General features: G+C 44.8%; 1 protein-coding gene across 3 annotated transcripts in view; it reads right to left on the bottom strand.

The window, feature by feature from the left end:
- DZIP1L (DAZ interacting zinc finger protein 1 like) overlaps positions 1-18,809 on the bottom strand; it is a 525,484-nt gene that overhangs the window by 10,097 nt on the left and 496,578 nt on the right. For all 3 annotated transcript variants that reach the window (XM_073674291.1, XM_073674293.1, XM_073674292.1), the window contains 3 exons: positions 12,875-13,002; positions 12,573-12,771; positions 463-613 (listed from right to left, as the gene is read on the bottom strand). In XM_073674291.1, coding sequence (XP_073530392.1) covers positions 463-613; positions 12,573-12,771; positions 12,875-13,002 — 478 coding nt within the window. The remainder of the gene's footprint in view (positions 1-462; positions 614-12,572; positions 12,772-12,874; positions 13,003-18,809) is intronic.

Consider the following 18,809-nt stretch of genomic DNA (forward strand, 5'->3'; position numbering starts at 1 on the left):
TGCTCCTTGCATAGGAAATCAGCCAGGAAGAAGCACTGAGACTGCAGAGGTGGACGATATTGGAACATAACTACAAGAGAAGAGTAAAAAGATAGGATATTTACATTTCAATTGTGCAGCTTCCAACTACCCTCATGTTGCGCTATAATACAGAAGAATCCATTTTACTTCTCTTCTAACACAACTACATCCAGAATTATGGGTTTCCATTCTGCACACTTTTTGCCCTCTCCCCCCAAACAGACACAATAAGGAGACAGTGAAGAGCCCAAAATCAGTCTCCCTTTCTTAAAGGTCCAGAACTTTCATCACTAAATTTGACAGGTATTTTTGAGTTTTTATAAGTTATATACTGTATATTTCACAAAGGTTTTATATTCTGGTATTCTATTAGTTTGTGCAGTTTTCCAGGAGGTAAATGGTCATCTGAAAATTCAATAAATATATTTAGACTTTGCTCACCTTCCCCGTGGAGAGACGTTAATCGGCTTGCTTACAATATGACCAGCCGTTCCTTCTGAAAGAGTTCTTGCAGAGGTAACCATTCTGACATTGCTAACATGTTCAGTGGACCCAGCAGATGTGACGTAACGTGGACTCTTTGGACTTTGAACTGTCGTTGCACAACAACAACACAAAATGGCAATGAGAAAATGCATTAGGAGACAACACAATACATCGTAATATTGTACAAACAGATGAGGAGCAAAGGTTGCATTTGATAAACAATTACTTTATATACTAAGATTTATTATATCCTACATAGTGTCTTCTCCTATAAGTCAAAAAGTTTGAGTACTTATCAGTTACTTTATATACTAAGATTTATTATATCCTACATAGTGTCTTCTCCTATAATTCAAAAAGTTTCAGTACTTATCAGTCCTTGAGTTTTACACCTATATGGCACATGCTGGACTCTAATGTAAGTCCTTGAGTATTAGAACTATTGCATATGACACGTCACACTATATTCCACGTGGGTGTATGAGAAGACAGAGCAAGGAGAGTCAAACTACCCTGTTCTGGAATCCAGTTCGGTCCTCCATGGCAGCTGAGCCTGGACAGTCTTAACTTCTGTGGTCAGCATCCTTGGTACGTCTGCCACTTACTATGCCCCCGTAACATCATAAAGGTGCAGCACGCCACCCGTCATGACGTTGTGGGAAGTCTAGTGACTATGACTCACAAGCTGTTATGATGTCGCTTAGTAAGCTAGAGGTGCCCAAGATGCCGGGGAGAGGATGCCGGCTGCAGATATGAACACTGTTCATGAACGGCTACCACAGAGGACCCCACTGGTTGTGAACCAGGGTAGTTCAAATATGTTTGCTCATCTCTTAAACTGGTATTACTTGATTCCTAGAAAATGTGAAGCCATCTGCAGCCACGGGCTCAGAACACAAAATAACTAACACAAGGAATATCTGCTAGGAAAAGTATATTGGGAGGCTGCTATATAATCATTTCATTTTGTTTTCTTTCCATCTCTATATTATATGTTTTTCTTGTATCCCCCCAAAAAATTCTTTGGAGGTTTCCCAAGTTTCCCCTTGCAAATAGTAACTTGAATGGGCTGGATCTGTCCACAAAACAGATCACAGTGCAACATTTCTATGAATTTCTTAAACTTTCTGACAGTCAGCAAAAAAGACAGAAATATCTGATCACACACTGACAATAACAACCAATGTGGGAGAAGAAGGCCTTAGCAGAAGAATAATAATTATAAACTCCAAGTATCTATCACACAAGAGAGAAAACAAGATTATTATTAGGTATTTGCCCCATATGAGCACCAAGAAGAAAGTGTCTCCGCTCTCCTATTCATTTCATGGGAGCCCATATGGCAGCCTGGATGTATTGTTCACAGTGGTGAATATATTGCAATTGCAATATATATTGCAGTTATTTAAATACACACTGGACTAAATATTTTTTATAAATTATGAAGAAAATTACTTTTTTGCAGTTTTCCTATATGAACTACAGTCAGTTGGTGTGAGTAACTGCTGTAAGGCCACTATAAGGTGTGGGACATTTATATTATAAAGTCAGCTTTGTTCTTTTTTGGAATGCAAGTATATACAACATGGGCCTGATTCATAATTTTTTTTAAGTCATTTTTGCTTTTTCCGTGTGGTTTGAGGCTTTTTGCACTTCAAAATGTGGCAATACTTCATGAATTTTGCTCCAAATAAAAAATAACTTTTTTTCTTGTCTTTGACTGTTCTGTGACATCTTAGCATATTTCACAAAATGATGACAAAAAAGCAGCAAAATAAATGGTCCACAGAAAATTACTTCAGTGCAGATCTGGAGTACATTTGTGTCGAATTTTGCACTTTTTTTGTTAAAAAAATCAAATTCGATGTATAAGTCTAAGACATCTGGAAAAGCCACATCTTCATAAAAATTAAAAAAGTAACTAAACAACAAAAGGCAACTTAAAAGAAGGTGCAAATTGTTTGATTAATTTGATGCATATCAAAAAAATCACTAATTTGTAAGCATTAGAGATGAGCGTTGTTCTACTCGAACTGTTCGCCAATCGCAAATTCGAGCTGTTTTGGGCGGTGTTCGAGCCGTTCGGCGAACACGAACAATTTGAAAAAAATTCGGCTGTTCGAGGTTATGTTCGATAACTGTTCGTGCACCAAAATCATAACTGGATTTTTTCTCAGTAATGATGAAAATTAATGTTAATACGCAGTTTGAGTGTACAGCGGGGCGGGGGGAGGGGCAGGGGATGGATCTCTGCAGGAATAATGAAGATCTCCTTTTTTTTTTCTCTTTCCCGCATTTACAGTGGGGAGGTGCAATCTGTCAGCCTATCAGCAGCGCACACACGGAGCGAAGTGCTTTTTTTCACACAAGCAAGGGCATGTGTCATTGGCAGTGTATGTCACATGTCCTTGCCCTATAAGACCCAGCCAATTTCCCTGTCGCCACCATTTTCTCACTGCTGCAGCTGCGTGTTAGACGGCACCGCTGTTGCTGTGTGCGCTATACCTTGTTAATTTCAAGCCAATTTTCACACAAATCTACAGATAGCTTGGGAGTAGGGAATAGTTGTGATTGCAGTCCTTTTAAGGACTAGGTTACAGCATTTCCTACGACTTTTATCAGGCAGGTCTGTGCTCTTAAATAGATAGGTTGTGGGAGTAAAGACTAATTGTAATTGCAGTCCTTTTCAGGACTAAGTTACATCAGTTCCTATCAGTTTTTGCCAGGCAGGTCTGTGCCAGTGCTGTGCAAGTTTTTTTCACAGAATTTGGCTAAATCTAGCAAAGCTAATCCTTTTTGGCCTATTGCAGAGTGTGTTAGTCAGTGGAGTAGCCTATCTGTGTTGCAAGCTACACCACCTGTGTATAGAATACCAATTTTTTTACTGCACCTAGTGAAGTAAAACCTTTTGGGCATAGCATCATTCTATTAGTCCATCTATACTGACCTCCATCAGATTGCAAATTGAATATAATATTTTTCTGTATCTAGCTCTGAAAAAATATTTGGCCTTCTAGCTGTGTGTGGGACTTGTTCTATTAGTTCATCTATACTGACCTCCATCAGGTTGCAAACTGAATATAATTTTTTTCTGCATCTACCTCTGAAAAAATATTTGGGTTTCTAGCAGTGTGTGGGACTTGTTCTATTAGTCCATCTATACTGACCTCCATCAGGTTGCAACCTGAATATAATTTTTTTCTGCATCTACCTCTGAAAAAACATTTGGGCTTCTAGCAGTGTGTGGGACTTGTTCTATTAGTCCATCTATACTGACCTCCATCAGGTTGCAAACTGAATATAATTTTATACTGCATCTACCTCTGAAAAAATATTTGGCCTTCTAGCAGTGTGTGGGACTTGTTCTATTAGTCCATCTATACTGACCTCCATCAGGTTGCAAACTGAATATAATTTTTTTCTGCATCTAGCTCTGAAAAAATATTTGGCCTTCTAGCAATGTGTGGGACTTGTTCTATTAGTCCATCTATACTGACCTCCATCAGGTTGCAAATTGAATATAATTTTTTTCTGCATCTAGCTCTGAAAAAATATTTGGCCTTCTAGCAGTGTGTGGGACTTGTTCTATTAGTCCATCTATACTGACCTCCATCTGGTTGCAAACTGAATATAATTTTTTTCTGCATCTAACCCAGACAATAGTTTTGGCCTAATACCACAGTTTAGCCACTCAGCTCTGCTCGGTTCCCATCCATTGTTTTTTTGTGCAAACAACTCCAGAGTTGTGAATTAGTTAACCACCAAAATGAGTGGAAAAAGGCCTGCTGCTGGTGGAAAGGGGAATAGGCGTGTTCGGAAGGGGAAAAAAAGGTTGTGTCCATGGAGTAGGTGTTAAAGCAACAGTAACATCTGCAGAAGAAAGACCATCTTCCAGCAAAACTAAAATGTCTACTTCTTTTAGCGGACAATGTGATAAGATCCCTTTCTTACGGCCACGCCAATCGCTACAAATTCCAGATGAGGCACAAAAACAGCAGGTGCTTCAACGGATATCAAGTGCTCCTTTAAGTGGGCTCTCCTCCACATCAACTTCAATATCACAAATACTCCAGTCCTCAGAGGTGTCACCCCAATCGCACTTGCTTCCTCACAGCTCCCAAGTCTCCAGCTGCCCGTCTGAGTATGAGGTAGAACAGATGGTTGAGTCTGCAGAGCTGTTTACTCATACTATAGCCTGGGAATCAGAGGTCGGCTCCAGCGCTTCTGTGAATCCAGACGAGGAAATGATCTGCACTGATGCCCAGAATCTTTATGAGTCGGACCCAGGACCAGACGCAGAAGGTTCTGACCATAATGTAGACCCTCATTCCCAAACTGTAACTCCTGTTGGTGGAGACAATGAGGAAGACGATGATGAGACTCAAATACCTGATTGGAGCGACAACTTTAGTTTTTTGTCAGGCAGGAACAGGTTGGCTCTGACGACGACGGGTGTGATAACACACAGGGTGATGATGATGAGGTCGGAGATCTCACTTACTGTCAACCCACAGTAAGCCAAGAGATGAGGTCAGCAGAGGAGGTGGAGGAGGATGCTAGTGACGGCGAGGTCAGGTTGCGCCTTCCAGGACAGAGACGTAGTACTGGAAGCACATCAACAACTGCATCCTCAAACACAACTCTGCCTCTGACCACAAGTCGTGGTGGCTCTTTAGGTCGCATGGGTGCTAAGCCTTGCATAGCCTGGGCATTTTTTCAGATCGATAAAGATGACCCAACTCGTGTTATCTGTAACATTTGTCAACAAAATCTAAGTAGAGGCCAAAAAATACATAGTTTGAGTACTTCATGCATGAACCGGCACATGGACATGAAGCATCAGTTGCAGTGGGAAGCTCACTGTGCTACAAAGCGGCCTAGCCGGCCGGGCCAACCACTGTCTGCCCCATCTTGTGCATCTGCGGCCTCTTCATCCTCTGTGACTGGGGGGACAGCAGTCACACCTGTTTTGGGACGCAGACCTGCCACCTCTTTACCCGCAACAGCCAGCGTGATTGGCAGGTCATCATTTTCTTTGGAGGTGGTTACACCAGCTGGTGTTGAGTGCTGTCCGACATCGATAGCACCACCTTTGGATCAAGGCAACCTAACATGTCCGCCTGCATCTTCCTCACAGACCGGCAGTTTGCCGGGGACACCCTTATCAACCCCGTCTAAGCACAAGAGCCAGCCCTCAGTCCCTCAGATGTGGACAAGTAAAAGACCATTTCATCCTAGCCATGAGAAAGCTAAGAGGTTGAATTTCACCATCTGCAAGCTCTTGGCTACAGAAATGCTGCCTTTCCGCCTGGTGGACACAGAGGATTTTCGAGACCTTATGTCCGTCGCAGTGCCCCAGTACCAGATGCCCAGTCGGCACTACTTCTCAAAGAAAGGTGTGCCTGCGCTCCACCAGCATGTCGCACACAACATCACCGCTTCTTTGAGAAACTCTGTGTGTGACAGGGTGCATTTCACCACAGACACTTGGACGAGTAGGCATGGGCAGGGGCGTTACATGTCGCTGACTGGGCACTGGGTAACTATGGTGACAGCAGGACAAGGGACTGCTGTCCAAGTCTTGCCGTCCCCACGAGTTGTGCGTCAATCCTCTTTATGTCAAAGTTCCTCCACTGCTTCTGTCTCCTCAACTTCCTCTCGGTCCTCCACCTGCACCCAAAGCCTGTCTGGTCATGACACAAGCTTTCTAACTGCGCAGAAGGGATCCTGCACACCTCCTTACTATGCTGGCAGTAGGGCTCAACGTCATCAGGCGGTTTTTACTTTGAAATGTCTGGGAAATGTGAGTCACACAGCTGAGGAGTTGTGGTCAGCTCTGGAGAACCAATTTCATGAATGGTTGTCTCCACTGGACCAGAAACCAGGGAAGACCGTGTGCGACAATGCTGCAAACCTGGGTGCGGCCCTTCGCCGGGGCAATGTCACACATGTGCCTTGTATGGCTCATGTGTTGAACCTGGTTGTCCAGCAATTTTTAGCCCACTATTCCAGACTAGATGGCCTTCTGCAGAGGGCACGGTCGCTGTGTGCTCACTTCCGCCGTTCGCATCCCGCAGCTCAGCGACTTACATCTCTACAGAAGTCGTTGGGCCTGCCACTTCACCGGCTAAAATGCGATGTGCCTACCCGGTGGAATTCAACTCTGCACATGTTGCAGCGACTGTGGCAGCACCGACAAGCCCTGGTGCAATGCGTTCTGACGTATAGCCTGGGCCAACGGGATCCAGAGGTGGGGCAAATCACGCTGGAGGAGTGGTCTCAGATCAGGGACCTATGCACCCTTCTGCACAGTTTTGAAATGGCGACGAAGATGTTTAGTGCTGACGATACCATTATCAGCATGACTATTCTGGTGATTTACATGCTGGAGCACATGTTAAACAGAATTCGGAGTCAGGTGGTGGCACAAGAGGAGGTGGAGGAAGTAGAGGAGGAGTTGTATGCGGAAGGGCTAACATCTGCAAGGTCCAGACGGTCGGCAGCACCAAGGCGGCAGGCATGTGAGGGTGGGGGAGATGGTTTTACCAGGGCGCATGGTAGCAGCCAAACTAGTGAGGAAGGTGCAGGAGCCCAGGAAGAAGTGGAGGACGAACTGATGGAAGACTCATCAGATGAGGGAGACCTTGATCACATTTCTGTTGTGCGAGGTTGGGGGGAGAGGACAGAGAAAGGAAGCATGATTGTTACCTCGCCACCAACACAACAGGGACTTGGTGCTCCTGGATGCGCAACACACATGAGTACCTTCTTGCTGCACTACCTGCAACATGACCCTTGAATTGGGAGAATTAGAAATAATCCTGACTACTGGGTTGCCACACTGTTAGATCCCCGGTACAAAAGTAAATTTGCAGAAATAATTCCTGCCATAGAAAGGGATGCACGCATGCAGGAGTATCGGCAGAGACTGTTGCAGAATCTTACATGTGCTTTTCCACAAAACACCAGTGGTGCACGTAGTGAATCTCACAGTTCCAACTTGCCAACCGTGGGACCGTCAAGTGTTCAGCACTCAAACCGTAACAGAAACACAGTATCTGCTGGTAACATCAATTTTGCGGAATCATTTCACCACTTTTTTAGCTCATCCTTTGCAAGGCCACAGGAGACAAGAAGTCTGACACATAGTCAACGCCTAGAGACGATGGTACAGGAGTATCTCCAAGTAAACATTGAAGCCATGACTGTGTCACTGGACCCTTGCTCTTTTTGGGCTTCCAATCTGGATAAATGGCCGGAGCTCGCGACTTACGCCTTGGAGATCTTGTCATGCCCCGCAGCCAGCGTTCTGTCTGAACGTGTGTTCAGCGCTGCTGGTGGTGTGCTGACAGATAAGCGCACGCGGCTCTCCACTGATAATGTAGACAGACTCACGTTCATAAAGATGAACAAATCATGGATCCGAAACGACTTTTCTACCCCTGTGTCATCCTGGGGAGAGTAAAAGCTTGATGATTGGTTAAAATCACCTCACCAACCGTTTTAAGCTTTCAAATTACTAATCATGTTTATCTGTATCTTGGCTGGAAAATAATTTGGGCTTTGTAGCAGTGTGCAGTACTGATTCTATTAGGCCATCTATACTAAGCTCCACCAGATTTAAAATTACTAATCATGTTTATCTGTATCTTGGCTGGAAAATAATTTGGGCTTTGTAGCAGTGTGCAGTACTGATTCTATTAGGCCATCTATACTAAGCTCCACCAGATTTAAAATTAATAATAATTTTTAGCTGCATCTAGCCCGGAAAATAATTTTAGGGCTCCGAGATGCGGAAGACACATAAGTGCCTTCTTGCTGCACTACCTGCAACATGACCCTCATATTGTCAGAATTCGAAGTAATCCTGACTACTGGGTTGCCACACTCTTAGATCCCCCACACTCTTCGATCAACCTTTTCATTTTAATAAAGACCAAAAAAATGGTCATTTTTGAAATTATAAGCATTAGCAGGTTATTAGAAACTGAAATCAGTTTTCAACTCAAAACTTTATTCTAGGTGATGTTATATTTGCACATAGGACCCCTTGTTCGAAAGGAGCTTCTGAACTCTCTCGTCCAGTGAATTTGTCAGGTTTTGGATGGTTTCTGCTTCAATTGTTTTGCATGAAGACAGAATACCCTCCCAGAGCTGTTGCTTAGATGTGAACAGCCTCCCGCCATCTTAGACACTCCTTTTGATGATGCTCCAGAGGTTCTGAATGGGGTAGAGGTCAGCGGAGCATGGGGGTCACACCATAAGTTTGTCCCCTTTTATGCCCATATCAGCCAGAGATGCAGATGTTTTATGTACAGCATGAGATGGTGCATTATCATGCATGAAAATGATCTTGCTGTGGAATACACGGTTCTTCTTCTTGAACCATGGCAGGAAGTGCTGTTTGAGAAACTCCACATACATTATGGAGTTCATCTTTACCCCTTTAGGGATCCTAAAGGGGCTGACAATCTCTCTCCCCATGATTCCAGCCCAAAACATTACTCCACCTCCTCCTTGTTGGCGCTGTAGCCGTGTTTGCGTGGGGTGTCCATCAACCAGCCATCCTCCACTCCATCCATCTGGACCATCGAGCATTGCACGGCACTCATCCGTGAACAAAACAGTTTTGAAATCAGTCTTCATGTAATGTTTGGCCCACTGGAGCCATTTCTGCTTGTGTGCAGTGGATAGAGGAGGTTGACAGGATGGCGTACGCACAGCTGCAAACCTCTGAAGGACCCTGCATCTTGTTGTTCGGGGGACGTTGGAGGCACCAGCAGCTTCAAAAACTTGTCTGCTGCTATGACAAGGCTTTTTTGCCGTTGCTCTTTTAACCTGACGTAATTGCCTGTAGGAAAGAGTCCTCAATTTGCCCTTATCAGCACGCACACGTGTGTACTGTGAATCAGCTACATACTTCTTGATTGCCAAGACACTTCATCCTGATCATCGCACAATGTTGATTGTAGTCATGCCTTGACCTAAACACTCCACAATTTGTTGCTTCTCAACAGCCGACACATCCTTTTACTTTCCCATTTTGGCAGAAAATGTTGCTGCTTAATAATGTGGGACAGCCTTCTTAAGTAGTCTTGCCGTTCATTGGACACACCTGCCAAACTAATTAGCACAGGTGTCTGCAATTGCTTACAGTGATATAAAGAGCCCTGACACACATCACCATCAATGAGTTTAACTGACAAACAAACAAATTCTTCCCTTATCACTCCTAAACACTTTTTGCATAATAATTTGGAACACAGTGTACATGTGCTTTTCCACAAAACACCAGTGGTTCACGTAGTGAATCTTACAGTTCTAACTTGCCAACCGTAGTCTGTATGGAGTTGTTCAATAAAGGGCCCAAAATTAAGATAACATAGATGGGAGAGGTCTCTATGAATAGGAATTCCTAAGAATTTGATATCCTGTGAGGGCCAGGCAAAGGGAAAGTTGGACTGGATGGAATCCTGTGTGGATTTGGGGAGGGAGACATCGAGGGCCTCAGACTTCGCTGTATTGATTTTAAAAATTGACCATGTAACAAAGTGATCTATTTCAGCCATAACAGTCTGCTGATGGATATATGTGATTGACATCATCAGCAAATGCAGAGCACTTGTACTCGGTGCCTCCCACCTCAATCCACCTAATATTGGGGTTATGGCGAATTGATGAGAGCAGGTGCTCCGTCACTAGGATGTATAAGAGAGGGGACAGAGGACATCCCTGCCTTGTCCCATTGGTGATTATGAAAGGTGACGAAAATGTTCTGACGCGCCCCCTGGGCCTTGGGACATCCGGAGCCCGACCCTTTTTGGTGGATGCTGGTGGTTGTAGTCTCCGTGGCGGCGACCCGGTTCCGTGGCTCAGGGCGGTCAAACCAGTGGCGGAACTATTTATGTGGTTTTGATGTTTAAATGTCCGACTACGCCACCCGTGGATTGCGGTCAGAGTGAACCGCCGCTGCAGGGCAGACCGCTGAGGCTGGTGTTGTGGGTGCAGCAGAGTGTAGCATAACTCCCCACGGGAGGAGTATAGCCTCAGGGCAGTGTATGCGGAGGATGGGGGTGATGGTGCCGGGCAGCAGCAGTAACGACACGGAGTCAGTGATGCAGTCCAGGGCCTTTACTCACAGTTCTTATTATCCAGACCACTTCTGCAGGTAACGGCTGCCCACGTCGTACTGTGCTCACCAGGTGAGGGGCTCAGACAACTCCCAGATAACTTTGGAGCGCTTCACAGGACCCCCTTTGTGTGTCCTTTGTCTGGCCTTTCTTACCAACCCTTCTGTCCGGCTGCCTCGGGCCTCCTCTTGGTAAACTTGGCGCCAGTTTCCCTGACACTATGTGCTGCCCTCCTAGCGGGTGTAGCGAGGGGCTGCGCCACATAAAATGTCCCAGCCTCCGGTTTCTAGCTGAGGGTCGTTTCCCGCCTCCACTAGTTTCGGGGACCGGTCTCCCCCTTTGGCCTGAGCCCTCCAAGCAGGTGGATTCGGGCGTGCGGTGGCGACTCGCCCGTCCACACCCCTGGGATCCCTTCGTTCCTCATTCCTGGAGCCTTCTCCGCTCCTCTTCCTTCTTTCTCCCTCTTCCAGGCCTGGGCCTCTGTTACTAGGCCCGCCTCTGGAGCAGAGCTCATGCAGAGCCCCTTCTCCCTGTCACTTCAGCTCAGACTTCTCTGCACTGAACTAAGATGGTGCCCACCTTTTATACTCCCTTCTCAATGCACCCAGGAACTGCTTCCTCCCTGCTCCTGCACTACAGGGTTCCCCTTCCTCAGTGTTCCCTCTCCCCACTCCAGCCAGGGACAGGGACTGTCGTGCCCATCTCAGGGGCATATTGGTCGCCCTGCCCCATGGCAATGTGGTGTAATGCATGCAGGTGTCGGGGTCCTGATCCACACTCCATCCTTACCTGAGAGTGAGATATCACACCTCTGGGTGAGGTGCAATACCTCTGCAGCAACCGAGCCCTCGGGGTGCTACAGTTCCATTTATCTTCAGCCTAGGTGACGCATTGCGATACAGGGCCGTGATTTTGGCTATAAAAGGGTCCCATAGACCCCTACCCCAAGCTTTTTAAGAGAATAATATATGGCGTGCCAGGAGACTCTATGGAATGCTTTCTCAGCATCCAATGAGAGTATCTAATTACAAATTTTTAACTGCATCTAGCCCAGGAAATACTTTGTGCCTAGTAGCAGTGTCTGCTAGTCAGCGGATTATCCCGGCTGTTAAGCATGCTACACCACCTGTAGTTTGGACACTTAATTTTTTCAAAGGAAATGCTTCGGGACCACGGGATACTCAGTGAAGAGCATCAGGAGGCACCCCAAGGCATAGGGGCTGGGACTGGCGGTAGGACGCCTTGCGGTAGACAGCCGAGCTCGATCCTTATAAAAGCTTTTTAACTGCAGCAGCTTTAGTGGACGCTACTGGAGCTGGAATTACGCGGCTGCTGGCATGAGACTTGCCCTTCAATAGATCCTTGTAAAAGGATTTAAAGTGTATTCATTCAAATTAGAGAGACAATTTAAATTAAAAAGCTTAGAGCTGCCTCCACCAAAGGGGGGCTCGCTCGACCCACCAGCGGACAGGCACCAGTATTGGGAGAGGGGGGCTGGCCGTCAGGGTCCACCGCGGCTCTGGCACAAACGGAGGTGGCACGGGCAGGAACGGACTGGCCGTGTCGGCTTCTCACTTTTTGGATTTTAGAAGGGCATGACATGCCTATATCTGTGTCTCCCCCTCCTTTTACTCCTCCATCTCTTTTCTTTTCGCATGACTATATGTACTTGTCACTTTTCCATGTGTTAGTTATGTCTTCTGAGCAGTTTGTCAGCTTTTGAACACCTTTGAAGGTGTTTTCTATGTGTTTCTATGTGTTTTTGTTAGCCTGCCAATGGTTTTAACGGTGTTCGAAGGTGTTCGACGAACCGAACCGAACTCGAACACTACGGGGGTGGCTCAACACTAGTAAGCATTAACAGAAAAAAACAAGCAAAATGCAGTGATGAATGTCTATAAACCGTGTGAAATAATGACTTGCACAGATCCTTACTTGACAGCTGCGAGGTTGTAGACATTAACATTTCTTTATCCAAATTTTTATTTTGTTTCTTCACTTGTTTGTTCAGAAGTTTCTCCATCTTTGCTCTTTCAGTCTCAATTTCAGGCCATTTTTTCAATTTTTGCTGGTACTGCTTTGCCAACACAGACCTCAATTCTTTGTAGACAGATAACGAAATCCCTTTAGATCCCTTTAAATGACAATAGCAGAAAAATCAGAGAATTATAGGGTCAAAATTAAATTATGCATTGTCTGAAATTATATTAGTGTTGTATCAAGCAGACTTATATTACCTTTTTTACACCCATACTTTCAAGCTTCTCCAATAATGTCTGCTTCAAGATTGGGCGAAATTTCTTGGCAAAATTGGGGTCTTTTCTCATAGTCTCAATTGTTTGTATTTTGTGATGTAGGGGTTCATCTAATAAAGACAGAAAAATAAAAAGTTATATTAAAAGAGAACAATAAACTGTTTATGGAGTTAATTGCCAAAGTTCTATCAGCTAAAGCTATTGCTGCAATATGCAATACTTTCTGACTGCTTCATCAATCTCTGCTACCCAATGTGTATTCTAGAATAGCCCCATTTACTAGAACAAAGCGATATACTACTAAGCTGCGGTCATTTCAGAAAATACCCTCTCTGTCTGAGAATATTAGATAATATTGGCACAGCAACTGAAACTTTGGGGTGGAAAAAAGGTATATCTCTAAAAAAGCTAGAAACTCTTCCTAAAAGTTTCAATTCAAAGATATCTACAATTTTTCACGTTTTTCATGGTTGTGCAGATTTGCTAGAATCCAGGGGGAGTTGGCAAATCAGTTGGGTGCCGCCAAAACATCCTGAAACCCCCAGAAAAGTAGTGGTTACAGCAGGTTTCTTGTGTTTGATCATCAAAGGCCCAGTGTTAAATGGTAATTTCAGTTGGTGTGAAAGACAAATGGGCTGTGCAGTCTGAAAAACAGTGGTGTGGCAGTAGGGTGGCATTTTTGATGTTGTTCTTCACATGCCGTATGTCCACCAGGGAAGGGCATCTGTTACGCACCTGCTTTGGCTTGACAGGGCTTCATCACCTTTTACAAGTGGCCCAGTGTGCCTCCATGACATCTTCCTAGGCCTATTTAAGGCCCATTGAACCATACAACTGTGTCTTGGCATTAAGACTCCTGGTACTGTGTTAGTTTGTTTAGTGTGCTCCACCTTCTGTTCCTAGTCTGAATTTGACTTGATGACCCTGCATATCATCTGCCTTGCTGGTTAACCTTCTGCAATCCTCCTCCTGCATTTACCTCCCTGTTGCATTAAGCCATATTCAGTTGTTGAAATCTCTTCATATTGAACATTCATTGCTGCACTACGCCTGAGGTTCCTCTTCTTCCCTGGGTGTTGCTTTCAACTTGCCGTGTTTCCCTTCAACTGCTATCATCTTTCTGTAGTCTATTGTGAGCCAAGTCTTCGCTACACATGTGCCTTCCTGCATGCTACACCAACTCCCAGAGTGTGTGTGCCCACTCGAACTTGAGGCTTAAGGTATCCTCCTCACTAAGTGAGCCTAACATCATTCTTAAAAAGTGACCAAGAGTGCTTTTACTTGTCAAGAAGGTTGTAAACCAATGGCCTAATTCATCAAACAGCTCGAGAAAACTGGGGTAGAACTATTGCAAAGATTGGAAAGTTTTTGAGAAAAAAATGGTGCAACTTATAGCAGAAATGTAATCCTGTCCAAGATTTGATGAATTTCTGTCTCGTAGTAAGACTATTATACACAAGGCGAATTTTGATGGTTTGGCCACCATATACAGTAGTGTTCAAAATAATAGCAGTGTGTAGAGATGAGCGTTGTTCTACTCGAACTGTTCGCCAATCTCAAATTCGAGCTGTTTTGGGCGGTGTTCGAGCCGTTCGGCGAACACGAACAATTTGAGAAAAATTCGGCTGTTCGAGGTTATGTTCGATAACTGTTCGTGCACCAAAATCATAACTGGATTTTTTCTCAGTAATGATGAAAATTAATGTTAATACGCAGTTTGAGTGTACAGCGGGGTGGGGGGAGGGGCAGGGGATGGATCTCTGCAGGAACAATGAAGATCTCCATTTTTTTTTTCTCTTTCCCGCATTTACAGTGGGGAGGTGCAATCTGTCAGCCTATCAGCAGCGCACACACGGAGCGAAGTGCTTTTTTTCACACAAGCAAGGGCATGTGTCATTGGCAGTGTATGTCACATGTCCTTGCCCTATAAGACCAAGCCATTTTCCCCGTCGCCACCATTTTCTCACTGCTGCAGCTGCGTGTTAGACGGCACCGCTGTTGCTGTGTGCGCTATACCTTGTTAATTTCAAGCCAATTTTCGCACAAATCTACAGATAGCTTGGGAGTAGGGAATAGTTGTGATTGCAGTCCTTTTAAGGACTAGGTTACAGCATTTCCTACGACTTTTATCAGGCAGGTCTGCGCTCTTAAATAGATAGATTGTGGGAGAAAAGACTAATTGTAATTGGAGTCCTTTTCAAGACTAGGTTACATCAGATCCTATCAGTTTTTGCCAGGCAGGTCTGTGCCAGTGCTGTGCAAGTTTTTTTCACAGCATTTGGCTGAATCTAGCAAAGCTAATCCTTTTTGGCCTATTGCAGAGTGTGTTAGTCAGTGGAGTAGCCTATCTGTGTTGCAAGATATACCACCTGTGTATAGAATACCAATTTTTTTACTGCACCTAGTGAAGTAAAATCTTTTGGGCATAGCATCATTCTATTAGTCCATCTATACTGACCTCCATCAGGTTGCAAATTGAATATAATTTTTTTCTGCATCTAGCTCTGAAAAAATATTGGGCTTCTAGCTGTGTGTGGGACTTGTTGTATTAGTCCATCTATACTGACCTCCATCAGGTTGCAAACTGCATATATTTTTTTCTTCATCTACCTCTGAAAAAATATTGGGCTTCTAGCTGTGTGTGGGACTTGTTCTATTAATCCATCTATACAGACCTCCATCAGGTTGCAAACTGAATATATTTTTTTCAGCATCTACCTCTGAAAAAATATTGGGCTTCTAGCTGTGTGTGGGACTTGTTCTATTAATCCATCTATACAGACCTCCATCAGGTTGCAAACTGAATATATTTTTTTCTGCATCTACCTCTGAAAAAATATTGGGCTTCTAGCTGTGTGTGGGACTTGTTGTATTAGTCCATCTATACTGACCTCCATCAGGTTGCAAACTGAATATATTTTTTTCTGCATCTACCTCTGAAAAAATATTGGGCTTCTAGCTGTGTGTGGGACTTGTTCTATTAATCCATCTATACAGACCTCCATCAGGTTGCAAACTGAATATATTTTTTTCTGCATCTACCTCTGAAAAAATATTGAGCTTCTAGCTGTGTGTGGGATTTGTTGTATTAGTCCATCTATACTGACCTCCATCAGGTTGCAAACTGAATATATTTTTTTCTGCATCTACCTCTGAAAAAATATTGGGCTTCTAGCTGTGTGTGGGACTTGTTCTATTAATCCATCTATACAGACCTCCATCAGGTTGCAAACTGAATATGTTTTTTTCTGCATCTACCTCTGAAAAAATATTGGGCTTCTAGCTGTGTGTGGGACTTGTTCTATTAATCCATCTATACAGACCTCCATCAGGTTGCAAACTGAATATATTTTTTTCTGCATCTACCTCTGAAAAAATATTGGGCTTCTAGCTGTGTGTGGGACTTGTTGTATTAGTCCATCTATACTGACCTCCATCAGGTTGCAAACTGAATATATTTTTTTCTGCATCTACCTCTGAAAAAATATTGGGCTTCTAGCTGTGTGTGGGACTTGTTCTATTAATCCATCTATACAGACCTCCATCAGGTTGCAAACTGAATATATTTTTTCTGCATCAACCTCTGAAAAAATATTGGGCTTCTAGCTGTGTGTGGGACTTGTTGTATTAGTCCATCTATACTGACCTCCATCAGGTTGCAAACTGAATATATTTTTTTCTGCATCTACCTCTGAAAAAATATTGGGCTTCTAGCTGTGTGTGGGACTTGTTCTATTAATCCATCTATACAGACCTCCATCAGGTTGCAAACTGAATATATTTTTTTCTGCATCTAGCTCTGGAAAAATATTTGGCCTTCTAGCAGTGTGTGGGACTTTCTCTATTAGTCCATCTATACTGACCTCCATCAGGTTGCAAATTGAATATAATTTTTTTCTGCATCTAACCCAGCCAATAGTTTTGGCCTAATATCACAGTTTGGCCACTCAGCTCTGCTCGGTTCCCATCCATTGTTTTTTTGTGCAAACAACTCCAGAGTTGTTAATTAGTTAACCACCAAAATGAGTGGAAAAAGGCCTGCTGCTGGTGGAAAGGGGAATAGGCGTGTTGGGAAGGGGAAAAAAGGTTGTGTCCGTGGGGTAGGTGTTAAAGCAACAGTAACATCTGCAGAAGAAAGACCATCTTCCAGCCAAACTAAAATGTCTACTTCTTTTAGCGGACAATGTGATAAGATCCCTTTCTTACGGCCATGCCAATCGCTACAAATTCCAGATGAGGCACAAAAACAGCAGGTGCTTCAACGGATATCAAGTGCTCCTTTAAGTGGGCTCTCCTCCACATCAACTTCAACATCACAAATACTCCAGTCCTCAAAGGTGTCACCCCAATCGCACTTGCTTCCTCACAGCTCCCAAATCTCCAGCTGCCCGTCTGAGTATGAGGTAGAACAGATGGTTGAGTCTGCAGAGCTGTTTACTCATACTATAGCCTGGGAATCAGAGGTCGACTCCAGCGCTTCTGTGAATCCAGACGATGAAATGATCTGCACTGATGCCCAGAATCTCTATGAGTCGGATCCAGGACCAGACGCAGAAGGTTCTGACCATAATGTAGACCCTCATTCCCAAACTGTAACTCTTGTTGGTGGAGACAATGAGGAAGACGATGATAAGACTCAAATACCTGATTGGAGCGACAACTTTAGTTTTTTGTCAGGGCAGGAACAGGTTGGCTCTGAGGACGACGGGTGTGATAACGCACAGGGTGATGATGATGAGGTTGGAGATCCCACTTACTGTCAACCCACAGTCAGCCAAGAGATGAGGTCAGCAGAGGAGGTGGAGGAAGATGCTAGTGACGACGAGGTCAGGTTGCGCCTTCCTGGACAGAGACGTAGTACTGGAAGCACGTCAACAACTGCATCCTCAAACACAACACTGCCTCTCACCACAAGTCGTGGTGGCTCTTCAGGTCGCATGGGTGCTAAGCCTTGCATAGCCTGGGCATTTTTTCAGATCGATAAAGATGACCCAACTCGTGTTATCTGTAACATTTGTCAGCAAAAGCTAAGTAGAGGCCAAAAAATACATAGTTTGAGTACTTCATGCATGAACCGGCACATGGACATGAAGCATAAGTTGCAGTGGGAAGCTCAGTGTGCTACAATGCGGCCTAGCCGGCCGGGCCAACCACCGTCTGCCATATCTTGTGCATCCGCGGCCTCTTCATCCTCTGTGACTGGGGGGACAGCAGTCACACCTGTTTTGGGGCGCAGACCTGCCACCTCTTTACCCGCAACAGCCAGCGTGATTGGCAGGTCATCATTTTCTTTGGAGGTGGTAACACCAGCTGGTGTTGAGCGCTGTCCGACATCGATAGCACCACCTTTGGATCAAGGCAACCTAACATGTCCGCCTGCATCTTCCTCACAGACCGGCAGTTTGCCGGGGACACCCTTATCAACCCCGTCTAAGCACAATAGTCAGCCCTCGGTCCCTCAGATGTGGACAAGTAAAAGACCATTTCCTCCTAGCCATGAGAAAGCTAAGAGGTTGAATTTCACCATCTGCAAGTTCATGGCTACAGAAATGCTGCCTTTCCGCCTGGTGGACACAGAGGATTTTCGAGACCTTATGTCCGTCGCAGTGCCCCAGTACCAGATGCCCAGTCGGCACTACTTCTCATGGACAGGGGCGTTACATGTCGCTGACTGGGCACTGGGTAACTATGGTGACAGCAGGACAAGGGGCTGCTGTCCAAGTCTTGCCGTCCCCACGAGTTGTGCGTCAATCCTCTTTATGTCAAAGTTCCTCCACTGCTTCTGCCTCCTCAACCTCCTCTCGGTCTTCCACCTGCACCCAAAGCCTGTCTGGTCATGCCACAAGCTTTCTAACTGCGCAGAAGGGATCCTGCACACCTCCTTACTATGCTGGCAGTAGGGCTCAACGTCATCAGG

Source organism: Phyllobates terribilis, unplaced genomic scaffold, assembly GCF_046119375.1.
Source record: "Phyllobates terribilis strain yellow unplaced genomic scaffold, ASM4611937v1 Scaffold_3__8_contigs__length_932513732, whole genome shotgun sequence".
Taxonomy (NCBI): domain Eukaryota; kingdom Metazoa; phylum Chordata; class Amphibia; order Anura; family Dendrobatidae; genus Phyllobates; species Phyllobates terribilis.